General features: G+C 50.9%; 2 protein-coding genes across 2 annotated transcripts in view; one reads left to right on the forward strand and one right to left on the reverse strand.

Annotated features, from left to right (window-relative positions):
* LOC131206134 (serine/threonine-protein kinase NLK) overlaps nucleotides 1-16,105 on the forward strand; it is a 62,979-nt gene that overhangs the window by 13,366 nt on the left and 33,508 nt on the right. The window lies entirely within an intron of this gene.
* On the reverse strand, nucleotides 2,391-3,345 carry LOC131206390 (uncharacterized). Its single transcript, XM_058198926.1, has 3 exons — nucleotides 3,109-3,345; nucleotides 2,598-3,025; nucleotides 2,391-2,511 (listed from the first exon to the last, which is right to left on the reverse strand). Exons 1-3 carry the CDS (start codon nucleotides 3,343-3,345, stop codon nucleotides 2,391-2,393), a joined length of 786 nt encoding a protein of 261 aa, XP_058054909.1.

Genomic DNA, 16,105 nt, shown 5'->3' on the forward strand with positions numbered 1-16,105 from the left:
AACAGTAAATGTTCATTGGAATCAATATGTTCTGCTGTTTATGTCGTACGATTAATATCCAGCTACTAGTGAACGAACATTTGCGCCGATAATAAACTATTTTAAAGGCAAGTTAAGTAAATAGGAAAATTATTACTCACATCATTACTCTGGTAATCAATTTTCACAACTTTCTCTTGAGACCTATTTTATATCAGTCGGAATGTTTTGCAATTCGACCATAAGGTGTAGCCAGGTCCGGACTATCATATGTATTAAAACTTCCCAACCAAGCTCCCGCGGAGTTTCTTGCCAGTCACTATAGACGTGTGTGGCCTTTCGATGTCCTGATGGAACACAAAACACCTCTTCATGCTAACAGATGGCCGCTCAGTAATCTTTATCTCTGTATTCTACTAGAGGTATCGTTTTTTTTGCTAATTTATTGCTAATTTCATACAACAAATGTAGACCTCTTGTTTGGCCCCGATATATTGTGTCATCAAAAATAAATCGAACCCCTCTTCGAAAAAGATGTGATTCGAATGAAATTTAATCTAAAGCCCCATTAGAGAATCACTGCGCCTGGCATGATGGTATGTGGTGTGGTGTACGGGACAGGAACAGGAAGTATCGAACATCCTGCGACGGATAGTTCCCCGAGAGCAGCAAAAAGAAAGGATGAAAACTTTGCCCCCTACAACAGCTGACACACCAACCGGTTCGGGTTCCGCCCCGATTTGGCTGGGGTTCGACTTGTTAAAGTATAGATCCCCATTTTTCGATCGAATCCCGGGCCAGTCGCGTCACGCTTGTACCGGCGTTGGATGCACTTAAAGTTAAAATTACATGTTTAAGGGAGCGAGTGTTTTTTGTTCCTTCCAACCTAAACACCCTTCGAGGGCCCGATGGGGGGACGGTTCAGTGGCCAACCTTCCAGCGGATTGAAGGATTTGTGGCGGACATAATAAGGTGCCAACCACCCCGCGTGGACGTGTGGGACTGCGAGAAAAGTTGCGAAATCGAACTCGTGTTTCGAATATTAATCGTCCGCGGCTGGTGGCCCGGAGTGAGACAAGCAGAGCGTTGTGCAGTGCGGTGCATCTACTGTTTGTGGATTGATGCACTTGAAGTACTTACACCACCAGCCGTTGGCAATTAGCACGCTCTTGGACACGTGCGTGCCGTGGTCGACGATGAGGCTGCTGCTGCTGGTGGTCGTCGTCTGGCCGTCGTCGGCGTGCGAAGATGAGTGTCACGGCTCGCGGGCATGTGTTGGCTATATAAACACTAGGTTCAAAAATGGCCGCCACCAGAAGTTCCAGCGATGCTCTCGGACACACGTACCCTCGGTCCGGGGCTCGTGCTGCCGATGTTTTGCCAACAGCCGTCGGGGCATCCGCTGCGGCGTGCATCGGCGCAGGGAGTTTACACGTTTTTGTTTGCACTGCTGTTGCTGATGGCGCCCGGGAGATCATGCTCCGTGAGCGAAGTGCAGCATATGTGGCCGCCTGAGCCGTGCGTGACGCGATTTCCCGATTCTCGTGCTGCTGATTAACTTCACTACTTCGAGGGCCGTTATATTTGCCTAAAAAAAGAAGAAACCATAAAGCTGAGTGTTAATAGAGAGGCTCGTAATCGCAGCGGGTCTACTTACAGTACACCTCGCTCTGCGGCAGTTCAGAGCGCTTGAGGCCTCGGGCCCACAGATCGGATCGGAAAGAAAAAAAAGACACACACGGTATGTAAATCCGCGTCACGGGTTCTGGGTTGCAATGTTGAGACGTTTGACGTTTATGTTACGAAGGGGGGTTTTTTATTGCACCTCTTGTGTTCTCCGTTCTCCTGCCGCCTGCCGAAGCGCCGCCGTTTGGTCGCTTCGTCAGCCAGAGCCCATTCGACTAAAAGGTGTTCGGGTTCTTGTTGTTCCTGTTTTCCGATCGCCATTTCCCTCTGCAGCCCTCTTGAGACACGCGCGAACGGGAGTGGGAGTGTCCTTTGGCTCCCGGGGCGGGAAAAAGAGCGCGGGACCTAGGCAGCTCGCTTAGTAAACCTTTGGCAATTTTGCTGTATTTCCGCAAGATGGCGATCATCTTGCGGCTGTTGCGCTATCCTAACTAACCACTAGTGGCGTGTTGTGGTGTGCGGGGCCGGTCGCGGTCCCACCACACACAACAACACACAACAACAAACAAACAAATAATGTAATGTGTGCACAGTTTGGGCTTGTGGGAGTTGGGTAGCACAAATATGTAAACGTCGAACATTAAGTTTAGCGAATAAATTAAAATAAATATTAACACGTTACAGCATGCGTCGCGCGCCAGCATCCTCTCGTGGTCCGCGGGTCCTTTCGGGGGGCTATTTGGGGAAGGGAGTTCGCTCGGTCCGTGTGGGGTGGCACGAATTTCTTACATCTGGGGGGCGTACTGGGGCTGCTGTTGCTGTTGCTGCTGCTCGTAGTAGTACCGGTACGGGTCGACGCCGGCCGCGGCCGCCACCTTCGAGGGACGCATCACGTAGGCAGTTCGTCTGCGGGGGGACGGACGGAAAGGCACACCAGCGGCAAGTAAGAAAAAGGGGATGTGGTCCGGTCGGGACGCCGTGCCGTCACTTACCGGTTGTCATGTCCGGACGCGTGCACCTGGAAGCTCGTCTCCTCGTGGTGGTCGTGGGCGAAGATTTTCTTCAGCGCCAGGATGCCGGCGATGGTGAGGGCCACCTTCGAGATGACCAGCGCCTTACCGGCGATGGCGGCCAGCGCCTTCAGTCCGATCGGCCCGGCGATACCCATCGCGGTGAGGAAGGCCGCGATCAGGTAGCGGTGGTGCTTGTTCTGCTTGTTGCCACGGGCGGCCGCCTCGTCCTGGCGCATATCGAAGCGCACGACGTGCGTGCGCAGGAACTGCTCCACCTTGTCCAGCAGCGATCGGTCGATCGCGGTCAGCCCGCTCAGGGCCCGGGCTTCGCTCAGCAGCGGCACCGTCACGTTGTCGGGTTGCTCCTGTTTCACCAGCGCGATTCCGTCGAGCAGCGGGATAGACTCCTGTGTGCAGATTGCATCCCCCAAATAGGACCGCGTGGTGAGTCTCCGGTCTCTCTCTCTCACGCATCCTTCAACACACTCACCATATCGATAGCGCGGGAGATGGCGGTCAGTGCCTTGCCCTTCAGGCAACCGGCAAAGTCCTGCTTGTCCTGGCAGTCATCGTACACCTTCTGGACCACGTTCAGCTCGGCGCCGCGCTGCGGCTGCTGCTGCTGCGTCGATCGCACTCCGCGAACTCCGGCGCTGGCGGCTGCGGTCAAGGCGATGACTGAGGCAAGTGTCAGGCACTTTACCACGATGCTTCGGCTGGTGGCCATGGTTCCCTGGTTCCGCTCTTGGAGGTTGCTACTTTACTCAAAACTTGACCCACTCGCACACACACCCACACACGCACACGCGGACACTCGACAATCGCGCTGGAATCTGGAGGAGAGGATCACTTCCGGACCCGCTGTTGCTGCTGCTGCTGCTGCTCCGAGCTCCTGTGCACTGCTGCTGTTTATCGATCGCTGTGAAGACTGATACTGACTGGAGCGATTGATATGCGTCCGCTTTTAAACCCGCCAGCCCCAGCCCAAGGGCACGCTCTGGTTAGTCTGCGAAAATTGTGGGTGAGCGGGCGGGCGGTGGGTGGCGTACGTCATCCGCCTCCTATGTACTGCTGCAACGGATCTTCCTGCAACCAGCCCCACCCTGCGGGCTAGCGGACCATTTTCATTTTCGTTGTCCGTCCGGCGGACCGTCGCCGTCGCCGTCGCCGCTGCCGCCTTTTTGCTGCTGCTACACTTTTCCGCCGCTTGGCTTTCATCGGGGTGCACCGAAGGAAAAGCGAAAGAAAATCGGCTCCTTATTTTCACATTTTTCACTTTTCGATTGGGGCGCGAGGGGGGCCAATGTGGGCCAATTTTCCTTTCGCCCGTGCGTGCGTGCATGTGCGTGCGATTCCTTTTTTGCTCAGCCTATGCTCGACGGTCGACGATCGTGTGCATATGTTTGATGTGCTTCACTGACGGTGCGGAGCTAGAAGTTTGACGGCGGGGCGGGGACCACCGTTGGACATCCCGCAGCCAACGCCACACAGCCCTCCCGGAATGCAGGCCCTCCCCCAGTGCGGGGGCGCTCTCTAATGAGCTCACAAGCCGGGGTGGTGTCTTATCGTGTGTCGAATACATAGAGAGCCGATTTTACATGAGTGCCGATATATTGTCTCAGCCTTCCCTGGACCGTGTTGGTACAGCCCTTATCTGCTTATCGCTTGTTAGGAGTCCAGAAAAGCGGCACGAAACCGGGGGCCGCATGCTTAACTGTGAAGCGAGATTTGTCACAGCATAAGCATAAGTTTGCCGAATTGCTGGCAGCATCATGTTTTTGCCATTTTAAAGAGTGGATTTTTAATACTGCTCCCTAATGCTATTGACCAAATTAACCCAAAAACCTATGTATCATGTTGCTGTTCTAACTTTATAGTTCTTAAATATAGTTTTCATTTCTTATGAATAATTGTACATTGATCATTGATCAGTGTCATTATTATTGAAAACAGAGCCTGGTTTGTTAACCGAAGGTTCTAGCTATAAAATTAGCCCTCATCATTATGCTCTTTTGGCAAGATTACCTTGAATTGACATCTTTTCAAAGGGTTTCACCTTAGGTTTAATTCTTTGCCTATAATATAATTAATGTATAATTAACCAAAAACCATGGGTTTAACTACTCTTGTTTTTATTTATGTTTTATATCCATTTGAACCGACATTGCCATGTGATGGTCAATATAAGTTTTTGAGTTCATATTGGTGCACTGTCAGGGTTTGAAGTGATGCCTTTCGCATAGATCTTCGGACGCGAGTGACAAAGATCTAAATTACTATGTTACTCGCTAAATGACTAGCCCTTACATTACTGCTTGTGATCCTTTTTCCGGCGTTCATGCGTATCCTATGTATTTTTATGCTCATTTTTGACACTTCATTGCGGTTTCAAAATGTACATTATATTTTTAAATCTTTTCAGAGAACTCTTCACAATGCATTCATTATTTAACGAAAAATATTTTACGCTTTCAATTTCGCCTCTGATTATGGATTTTATCAATTGAAGTAGCATACTGAGGCTAATGAAACATTTAAAAGCTAGGAATATGCGCGCTCTTTCCAGTCCTCAGCCATATTTTTTTTATTCCGCAAACCCGCCCAACGTAGGATCGGTGGTAGTTTGTTAGTCACCGAAGGGCCAGCATAATATCTCGGCTCCGTTTCTGGGTGACGACCATTTGGAATGTATGTTAAAGCGATTCATCATTAGCCAGTTAACAGAGTGTGCCGCGGCGCTGCACGTGCGCCCAGCGTCATACATTTTACTCTGGCCAGCAGCAAAAGGGCCCCGATGGGTGGTGGTTGTTGCGAGCCAATGCGACCGTGAAATAAGTGCAACAGGCAGGCAAACTGGCAGACTGACGGGTGGATCATGCATCCCATGCGGCGGTGGCGGCGGCGGTGCTGTGGCAGAAAGTTGGGCCACCGATTTCTCCGCACAGATTTATGCTCCGAATTCTGGCCCGGAGTAGTTAGTAGACACGGGGGCCGTCCGGGGGCCTAGCTTGCGTAGTACGCAAACGCACATTATCACGAGCATAAACACCCCGAAGACAGAGACGGAGAGAAGAAAGAGAGCGAAAGAAGGTTATCATTAAATTAATATATTTGTTCGCTTGGATGCGTTTTCGAGTTTCCCTTTCCGATGGGTGGCGCCTCTTGATGCAGGTTGCAGTTTTTTTGTCGATGTTGCTTCTTCGCCCCCCCCCGGCTTCACTTCTTACCTCCCGGTCGCTCCCGCGGTTTGTGCAACGGTTGTGTTTACGGAGTGCATTATTATGTGTTTTCTTTTCGCGTACCGCGCGCCCTTCTAGTGTCTGCGTCGTGCACAGTTTGTTTACTGTTTTTCGTTGCTTTTGCGTTTTGTTGGTAGCGGCGCGCGCGGCCCTCAAGGCTTCCAGGCCAGGTCCAGCTCCAGCTCCAGCTCCAGCTCGTCGACACGTTGACTAGCTCTCTCGATCGCGATCGGATCGCGAAATCGGGTGGCGCGCCGCCCGACGGGGAGCATCGCGCATTATTGGCGCAAGGCAATTTAAATCAAAGCGAGATGTGTGGGGATGTAAAATAAACAACATTATTTTGCGGTGCACTGTGGCGGCTCCTTGCAGGTGGCCGAGCATACATTTTACGGTTTGTTTGCCATTTTTGTTGCTGTGTTTGTGAGAGGGAAGTTTTGCTCCACTTGCGGGTGACCGATGTTTCTTCTCTTTATGGGCTTGGCGATGATTTATGGAAAAATAAAATAAAAAAGGGCATTTTTTATGTATTTGTATGTGCCATTTTGTGGGCCGCGGTCATACTGATTTATGGATACATTCATTTAACACTTTCAGCGCCATCAATCGAAGATTATGCACGATATGTGTCGATGGCGGGGTGGTCTGCATACATACGAACCGTTCTGAAGTGACGGGCCGTGGAAAAAAATGTAGGTTACGTACACCACGCCGGACGCTGCCGGCAGTGAGATGCAGTTTTTTGTGCAGCCATTTTGTTTACTTTCCCGCGCACAGTCTGGTGTGGTTAGAGGAGCTCTCAGCTCCGCCTGGGAGGCTTCGAATAAAAGGGGGGAAAATGCTCTGGCGTCAGGGCGCAGTTTATGCGCGGTGTTTGATGTGTGCATGCTTAGCGCGAGAGCTGCCATTAGTTGCGGTCTCGTTGAAGGTAGGCATTAGGATGTGATTAGTTGGATGTAAATCGCGTCGCTTTAACGGTTACCCGCCGGCCTGATGATAGTGACGCACGAAGTGGCCGACGACGATCGTGTTTTGCGGTCGGATCGATAGTCATCAATGAACGTGTCGTCGGGACAGTCACGGGCCTTGGTGTTGGGTAGCCCAGAGACCCAGTTAGATGCTACCGCAAATGTGGGATGTTTCCTGGGTGCAAACTAAACTTTGTCGAATCGGAGCTGGCGATATGCCGTAGCTTTTCAACGCTTCATAATCATCAACATAAAAAATCCATCCACCAAAAATCCAAACCTAAAAAGGTACTGAACGACTTCTGGGGCACCTTCTTCATTCGGACCGTATCTCTCGTCGCAGAAAGCGGGAGAGCAATTTTCCCTGACTAATCGCATCGTGAAATGAATCTTGTGGATGTTCTCCGTTTTCCTCGTTTGGTGTTAGGATGACTGACCCCGGGCCGGGGCGCGTGGTGTTTGCATTTAGTAGCCGGTAGCGGTCCGACGGGAGGATTGCCGGCGTCTTCCGCGATGTTGCTGTTGGGAGGAGTCTCTAGCCGAATGACCGACGCGAGAACCGGTCGGCCAAAGGAAGCATAACGTATATGCGCGCTCGCAGCACCGTCGCGACCACTGACTCTGGCCGCCCGAGCCCGGGCCCAGGCCCCTCTGGGTGTCGTTGCCCTTTTGGCCGTTCGTCAGCTTATTGCGCTTCGCGCTCCTGAATTTGACGCGCCATTCGAAATACGCGCATTCCGCGGGCGGCGCGCGGGATTCCGGTTCGCGGACGATGCCCGCCCGCCACGCCCGCCACCGTTTTGGGTCAACGTTCTCGCCGCAGTCGTCGTCGTAGTCGAACGTGTTGTTGTTTTGTGTTGGGCACGCATCGGGCGGGCAGCGCATTTGTTTTCCATTTCGACGACCCCCTCGGGGGGCCACCACGCTCTACGTGAGAGAGGCTCCACGTGCCGTGACGTCCGACTTTCGTTGGGGTCTTTGGCAGTCCGTGTGGCGAGAGGGACCTTGGCATCCTTGTAAGAGGCCGCGAGGATTTTTGCCTTTGTTTTTTACCGACGAAGCAGGTCTCTTCGAGTGAGAAATGTCGGAATGGCGAGAGTGTGTTCAACGCGGCTCGGAACTAGGAATCGAAATCGTAGACAGTATGTAAATTTATGTTTACTTCACTAATGTTCAACTGGCCAAACTCCGATAATCAATAGGAACAAATATGCGTCCTGCGACGGATCAGCACTGAGCCGAACCGCATCTATGGATGAGGCTAAAGTGTGTTACTGTCCAAAATAGTTCAAACAAAAAATGTGTTTATCAGCCAAACATTTTATTAAAAAATTAAAAATTGTTTCTTTTGAAAGGTAATTTTTTACAGAATATGGAAAAAAATAGAAATTCAGAAAGCAGAAAAATTCCTCTCCAAAGCAACCGATAGGAACGTATCTAGGCCGGGTTGTAGGTCCCCAAATGATATTACAAACAACGTAGAGCAAGGATCAGGGTTCAGTAAGGCCGCCGGCCACGCCGGGTCAAGTCGGGGAGAGTTCGCAACCTTGTCGAGCCGATTGCTAACTCATCAACGGTTACTAATGCGTGTTAACGGAAATCGGCTATGACCTTCGTGAAACCGAAGAAGGTGTGCTCCTCCATTACCCCATTCTCACGGTTTGGAAACATTGGAAAACTCGAATTGCGAAAGGTCCCTTCGCAAAGATATGCCTCTGTGGTCGCAAAATTACTCACGTCTCTAGAGCGGACTAGAAACAGGTTTTGCTGTTTTGTGACGAATTACTTAACACATTCACCTCACCGAGGGTGCAACGCTTTAGCACTCCCACTTCGCTGGGCCGGTCGGTCATCCATCATACGCTGCCTGCCGGTCCCCCGGTGAAAGAGGCTAAAACCGCGCTCAGACCTCGTGGCTGGCCGGCCGGATGAAGTTGAAGAAAAATGGCACTGTGATCGGGTTCGGGCTAAAAATAGCGCCAGCGGCCCAGGACCGCAAGGTCCGGCCGCGGCCATGTGAAAAATGCGGAACATTAAGCGGGGTAGCCACCACCACCTCGATTGATGCTGTTCCTCCTTTGCCCCGCCGATCAACTGGACCCGATCGCGGCGACGGTACTTTATCGTAATATAAGTGTTTCTTTTCTTTATTTTCGAATGGTGGCAGTTCGCATCGTCTAGCCTTGAGCCCGAGTTCAATCAAGTTCAGTCTGCCACCGCAGCACCACCATCATCATGTCTTGGCGGATAGCGGCCATTCTTTCTTGCATTCCTTTCCCCAGTTTTGCCTTTTTGGGGAAGAAGTGCCTCTAGTGAGAGGGAGCCCGGGAATGCCCTGATGGAGCCGGACGACCGGCGCATGGGGTGTTTGTTTTGGTGGGGATCCATGCCGGTGGCGGGTTGTCTCCAGTACCCGAGGAGGTCTCTTGGAGCTCGCGAAAATCCGCGCCAGGGAGTGAAAATTTGCAAACCCGCCAAGGCGTGGCCGCCTTTTAAACACGTTAGAGAGTTGGAGCGATGTTTCACTGCGGTTCGGTTGGTGCATTGGTCCGGGGATCGGTACGAAGGTGTTTCGAATACCTCAAACATGAGCAGCAAAAGAAAGAAACAGCTGTGTAGCCGTGTAGAGCCAACCCCATCTATGCTAGGAGGGGCGCTTTGCCGCGGGGCACGCAACAAAAACCGCAAGCGCGCGCCGAGTTCTGTGATGAGTTTGGGCCAAAATGGGCGTGCAAAAAGTGGGCCCACCACCAGCGGAGCACGAACGGACCAGAGGAGAAGCACCACTCGCGTCGTGAGTCAGCGTCGTCTCGTCGCCGATCGTAAAGGTTCATTATCCGCAAAATGTTCGCGCTCGTTTGGAGGCAGAAGACACGCACGGTTTTCCTTCCGCCTTTCGACGTGAGTGGACTATGAGTTCGCCGTGCCGCCGGCCGGTTCTTCGCCCGCCGCGCTATCTGGCTGGTGGGTGAGCCGTTCCCTTGTCCCTGGCGGTCGGGTTACGGGGCTCTTTACCGAGCGTGGCCCGCCCCGGCAAGGTGCGCCTTATTGGCGCACCCTGATTAATGGCTTGATTCAATAAAGCTGAACGGAAGCGTATCAATCGTTCACCTTTCGTGTGAAGGCTAACCTTGATTAACAACACCCGGCTGCCAGTAAAAACCGCACGCCTCGCACGTCAATTCGATCTGTCACCTCCGATGTGGTGGGGCCAGGATGTTTTGCCGGGAGGTGTTGCTTTTAACCGGCAAAACTCGCTTAGCGAACATTTTTGCTATGCTTCGGGACACCTTTGAAGCGACAAGTGACATCGCAAATACGGTTCACCAGAGTTTCAAAGTGGTACGCATTTTAATTCGAAATATTGTTTAAGAGCAAAGGTGATTCGATTTAATCAAAAAGACACTTATTTGAATGAATGGCAAATTACAAGAATGAAGTAAGAAGCGGCCAAAAATCTTTTAGGGGTTTAGATAGACATCGAGTCGTACCAAGAATTGATCCAGAGGGACTTCAGAAAAGCTTCCGCTGTGGACGGAATTCCACATTGTGCTGTATTTTTTGTATTCCATATGGGCTGTAGTAACCTTTTTTTACTATGAGAAACACGTTTCTGGTGTATTAGAAGGAACAGTAAATATTTTCTAGTGAGGATAAAGTCGCCAGCAGATAGTTAGGTAGTATATCTATCTATTATTCTAAGAGTTAAATGAGTGTGCCCAAATAAGTAAATGAATAAATTTTGAATTGGAACCTCCTGCACCTGCATACCAAAGATACTAAAATCTTGCCGAGTGGCATCCAAACGATCTTCGCTTCTAGAAATATATTTAGGTAGACAATGATTCTAACTTCTTGATTCTTCTTCTAACTGATCCTGACGATTCGCGCGAAAATCATTCAGGAAGTTACTTCATCCATCTTTATGTTCGCAACCTCGTAACACGCAACGTTAGTGTGGTGGTTTTGTGTGGATTTAATCAAACAAAAACCCCCCGAAAAAAGTACTACCCCTCCCCCCCCGGGAGAACTCCCCGGTTCCGGTTAGTCCGCTGTTTGCCTGGCCCGATTCGATTACAGACGGGCGACATGATGTCGCACGGCCGGCGACGGGAGACGAGATCTTGTTGATGCACACTTCGCCATCAATCCGTCAATCTGTCGTTAGCTTTCGCTCCGTTCGAATTAACATGTTCTCCCTCTCTGGGCCGCGGTGCGGTCCTCGTGCGCCGCGTGCGGTTGCGGTAGAGCGGCGAAAGGAAACAATCGACAACAAAAAGCAAAGCAGCAGCAAATCCCTTACTTGCTTTGCTTGCGCTCGCGGGGCTTGCCGCTCTGGGTCCGGTTTCTTCTAAGACGTCTACGTCTGGAAGACGACTGGCGGTCCGGTTGCCTTCGGAGAACCGGTTAGACAACCTGCGCACTGCTTTGTTCCAGTCGGTTCCAATTGTCTCGGGATGAGGCTTCTACTGCCTGCCTGCCTGTTTATGTGCACGCTATGCTTCGCTTGTTGCTGCCGCTGAGCCTAAGGAACTGTGTCGAGAAGGATGCATAGGTAGAAGGCACAAGAAGCCGACCCGCCGGCGCGAGAAGAAATGGAGCGCCTTCATCACAGGTCTCTTCTTTACGGATTGTGTGCACCGTCAGGGAAGGGAGGTGCAGGGCAGAGAAGGGTCAACCGAGAGTGCAGTACCGGTGAATAGACGTGCACACACAAACACGCACGGCTTAGGGCTCTGGGGCTCTCGAGGCGCACAGGTTTGCTGAAGCAGGTTTTGTGCTCGCCAGAAAGATGGATTATGGAGAACAAGAACCCGGCGGCCGAGCGCCCGAGAAGAAGTGAAGAAAATGATTCATTTCAACCGACGACCGACGCAGCAATGGCGGCCTACTTCTGGGTGCGTGGAGCCCCCTAATGCACCGCCCTGCACCTACCGATGGGCCGGGCGTAGCTCGGTGCATCAGCCATTTTTAAGAGGCTTCGCGAGTATCGGCACTCGGCGGTCGGTCCCTGGAGCGTGGTTCGCCGACACTTCCCGGAAGGGCGCACCAGACCGCAAGGATGTGCCTGCATCCGGCGACCTCGCTCTCCGGACGCACTGGATGCATCCTCGACTCCTTGGTAGACCTCGGATCCCACTCCAAGGATCACGAGTGGGACAGATTATTCCGCACATCCTTGTGACAGCCCAGTGTGTGGCAACCTTTTTTCCGCGCTATGGTCGTCTTTCGGTGGCCATAAGACAGATTTGTTTGTTGTTGTTGCTACTGGGACCCAGTCAATAGGATGTTTCAGTTTAAACCCACCGCTCGTAGCTTAACAAATGGGGCCACCGTGCAGGTCGTTACCGTTGAATGTTTGTTGCAACAGCGAGAGAGAGAAAGAGAGAGACCGAGAGATTAAGTACTGTGATGCCTTACCGCGCGGTTCTGTGCTACTTTTTCTGTTCTGGGATTTGAGGCGGCGCACGGCCGGGCGATCTCTTGTAGGGCTTCCTGGTTAGGGCCGCATGTTTGCCAATGATTTTCTCAGCTCGGTTCTACTTTTTGTCCTGTAGGGCTTGAGTGGCCCCCCCTTAAGGTTGTGGAGGTTGCGATCCAGAAGGGCCCAATCGAGGGAACTTCAATTTTTTTGACAATAGTATGTGAAAAGAATGTTCTTCGTTCGGTGAAATTGTTGTAACATGTTGGGGCATTACAAAGCGAATGTCAATATGAGCCACTTTGGAGAGCTGACGGAGGCGTGCTGGTGTAGCTTCACAACATACGACACCCCGACTTGGCCTCCACGCGCGCGAAGGAGCTGCCGATGAATGAGTTATGCTCCCCGGGCACAAACAAAACAAGCGACGGTCGTTGCACTTGCGCGGCCCCCTGGCTGGAATGGATCCACTTTTATGGTACCCCTCTCCCCCCAGCATAGATCATGATTCCCGCCGTAGTGTTAACAACGGGCCCGCACACAGACACATGCCGCTAGGGGTCTCTATTACATCGTTCGGTGCTTTTCGGGGTACCTACACCTCTTTGCGGTGCCGCGACCCTCGAAGGGCCAACGGCCAACTGAATCATTAACTTGCTACGCACCGTGCCGCCGCCAACTCACAGCCGAGTCACGTCCGGAAGAACCGCTTTTGTGGGGAGCAAGACAATAGTTGTAAAATCCGAGGTCCTCTTGACGAGTGCCTTCAGCACGTACCTCCGGAACCGAGCACAGAGTGAAGTCATCGCCAACAACTCTACTCTGCCGCATACGGTTCTTCTTAGGGGGTTGTGCGATTGGTGCAATCAACGTCACCTTCTCGTTCATCGGAGGTTGATCATCGTCATCATCATCGTCGTCATCGCGGAGTCGGGAAGGTTGGTTGAATTAAATCCCGGTCGAGAACCCGGTGGAGAACCCGGTCTGTTCTCCTGTCCATTTTGCGATCCGTCTCGTTCTCTCTCTCTCCGTGGTGTAGTCAACAAAAGGGTGGTGCGAACATTATGCTTCTCGCCCACCATCGTTGGCTCGTCCCGCCGTTCGCACGCTTCACTGCCAGTCTGCCACAGTCTGCGCTAGTTCGGTAGAGTAATCAAGTAATTGGCCTCTGTTGGCACAGAGTGCCAGAGACCATAAGCGGGCGATCCCTTCGCTCGGAAGTCAGTCCAACGTAAGAAGACACCGGGCTACGATGGAACAACAACAGCGCACATCATCATCATCGAGCGCCGCCACCAGCGACCGGAAAGGTCGTTTGGGGGATATCAACCCAGAACCACCTCGGGCCAGAGTGGGGTGGGTCTTTTGAAACCAGGCTCTCCATGTATGGTGGAGAGTGGACACGATCCGCCAAATCGGTGCGGGATTGTCCTAGGTCGGTGACCTGCGCGCTTTCGATATGCTCTCCTACTGGAACGGCCAGCCGTACACAAGATTTCTTACTCTGATTTCGAGTGGCGTGAAGCTAGCAACTCTGGACATCGGAAGAAGAATTTGTTGTAATTATCAGGGTTCGCACTCTGACGTCTATAGCTTAAAACCCGATTAATCGATGATCTACGGACAAGCCACGTTGAAATGGCAGAAATGAACGAATTAGCTTGGAGAAACATTGTTTTTGATGTGTAGCGATGTACGTGGTTTTCCTTTCTATTTCCAACACTTCGATATGATTCTCCGTTCATACTGAACGCACGCTGTACATAATATTAAAAAACATTCGCTAAACTTTAACATTTTGTCAATGCATATTTCAAAATCTGAATAGTTTTTAAACTAGACTGTGCTTTAGCATCTGACTAATTCTTCGTTAAACTACCATTTCTTATCAAGTCGCACTCTTTTCGGGGCAGAAAATTGAACTGCAACTTATACAAAGGCTTTCAAGGGCAATTCTTGGATTATAAGAACACTTTCTTAATGAAAAATTCGTAGAAATTTTCATACAAATAAAAATGCACTAAGGTTTTTGCAAGTTCCAAATGCTGTTGGTACGAAATGTGCTTTGAAGTGGCATTATTTCGAGAAGCCAGTCTGTCTGTTCTCAGTGAACTTAAACTAAACGGAAGCAACCACGAATATTCTAAGTAATTTTTATTTGTCCATAGGTGCTTAACCTAAAAATAAATAGAAAACCATTAGAGCAATGGGAAACCATCACCAGTTGAAGAGTGAACTATGTTTTCAAATTGCGCTGTTCAGTGTTATTTATTCTTTATGAGATCTATTGTTGGTGTAGCCGAGATCTGAATAAAAGGGCCTATGTGGTGTAAAGTCATAACGCGACCCATATTTAGTTTGTCCGTGTCTTAAAGAGAAAAAAATCAATCATTTCGAGGCTCTTGTAGCTGACTTTGAATTTCCGCAATCGTTTTAGATTTTTTGGGCTTCATAATGGCGCAGTAAAAATAAAGTACGATTCAGGGCCAGTGGCTTGAGATGTGCTCTGAAAGTCTATCGAGCGCGCTAGATACCCTAAGAGCCCTCTAGTAACAACAACAACAACCCGTCCGAGACAACTCAATGGAGAGCGTATCATTTACTTAACCTTCTGCCACAATGCCGCCGACGTGTTCTCGAAAACGGAGAACCCCAACGTTTCTATTACACGCTGCCTTGGTGCGCGTCTGGTGGTGGTGCTTGCTTCACGGGGTTGCACCACTCTGCTGCTGCCGAGAAGTCTTCAGGTTACCAACCACTCTTCGCCAGAATATTCACTATTACTACCAAACGAAGCTAACAGAAAAAGGGAGAAAAAATAGACAGTAAGAGACCTTACCGCGTTGTCCGTCGGCGACTTCGCGATTCTGACGAAAGCAGCGGAAAAATGGGGTGTCTGCATCGGTGCAACATTGCACCACGGACCGGGGTCGGGGACGGCCCTGCGCCTTGACATTTTTGCTACCGTTTGCTCGTTTCGTGCTGGGCCACGCCGGTGCTGATCCGCGTTGCTCAACCGCGTACCGTGCCGTAGCTTCTTGGTTTGGACCGTAGCTGGCCAAGGCCCGGGCCGAGTCGGCCGCCTGTCTGTCGTCGTCGTCGTTTTGATGCAAACTTTTGCTCCGCTTGCAACATCCAAAAAGGTGCCACTGTCTTCGCCCCGAGTTCTTCTCGACTTCGGTACAATTACGATTGAGTCTGCCCGTTCTAGCAACGTTTTCATTTCGATCGTTATTAATGGACCATCTCGCTTTCTTATCGTTTCAGGTGAGTTGATTCTTGTCCTTCTCGAAGCAAAACGTTACCCAACAAGTTGCACGATGTTAGGTTGGATAACAGGGAACCTGCTGGTGGTAAAGTATCGTTTAAATATTCGTACACTGGGTAGTATGATACCTTTTCACTAAAAATAAATAAAAGGACGATCATCCTGCCGGTGAACCACTGCCGCATGTATGCTTAAGGACGAACTGGGCCGCCGTTTGTTTGCCAGAATTAAGATTCGACACTTGATAGCGACCCACGGAATGGCGCTGTTAATTAAAAATGCTATGCCACATAATCTACGGGTCAACTGGGATCGCCACCCCGAAAAGGACTCATGCTCCAATCTTAGGGACAATCGGCAGGTTTGAGACTCACCAAACCAGTTGCTGTGCCGTCGCAAATATACCTTCCATGATGATTATATGTTGAGTGCCGCACCGCGCGTACTCTTTAACGCCGAACGCCGTGGTGGACCCCTCGAGAGATGGGAAAGCATTGTGCCCCCCAAATGAGCGCACGGAGGCAGATTTGGGGTTTAAGATTCACGCGCGAGAAAGGGGAAAATCACCGAAAGGCCAAAGGCGCGCGAGC

Source organism: Anopheles bellator, chromosome 1, assembly GCF_943735745.2.
Source record: "Anopheles bellator chromosome 1, idAnoBellAS_SP24_06.2, whole genome shotgun sequence".
Classification (NCBI taxonomy): Eukaryota; Metazoa; Arthropoda; class Insecta; order Diptera; family Culicidae; genus Anopheles; species Anopheles bellator.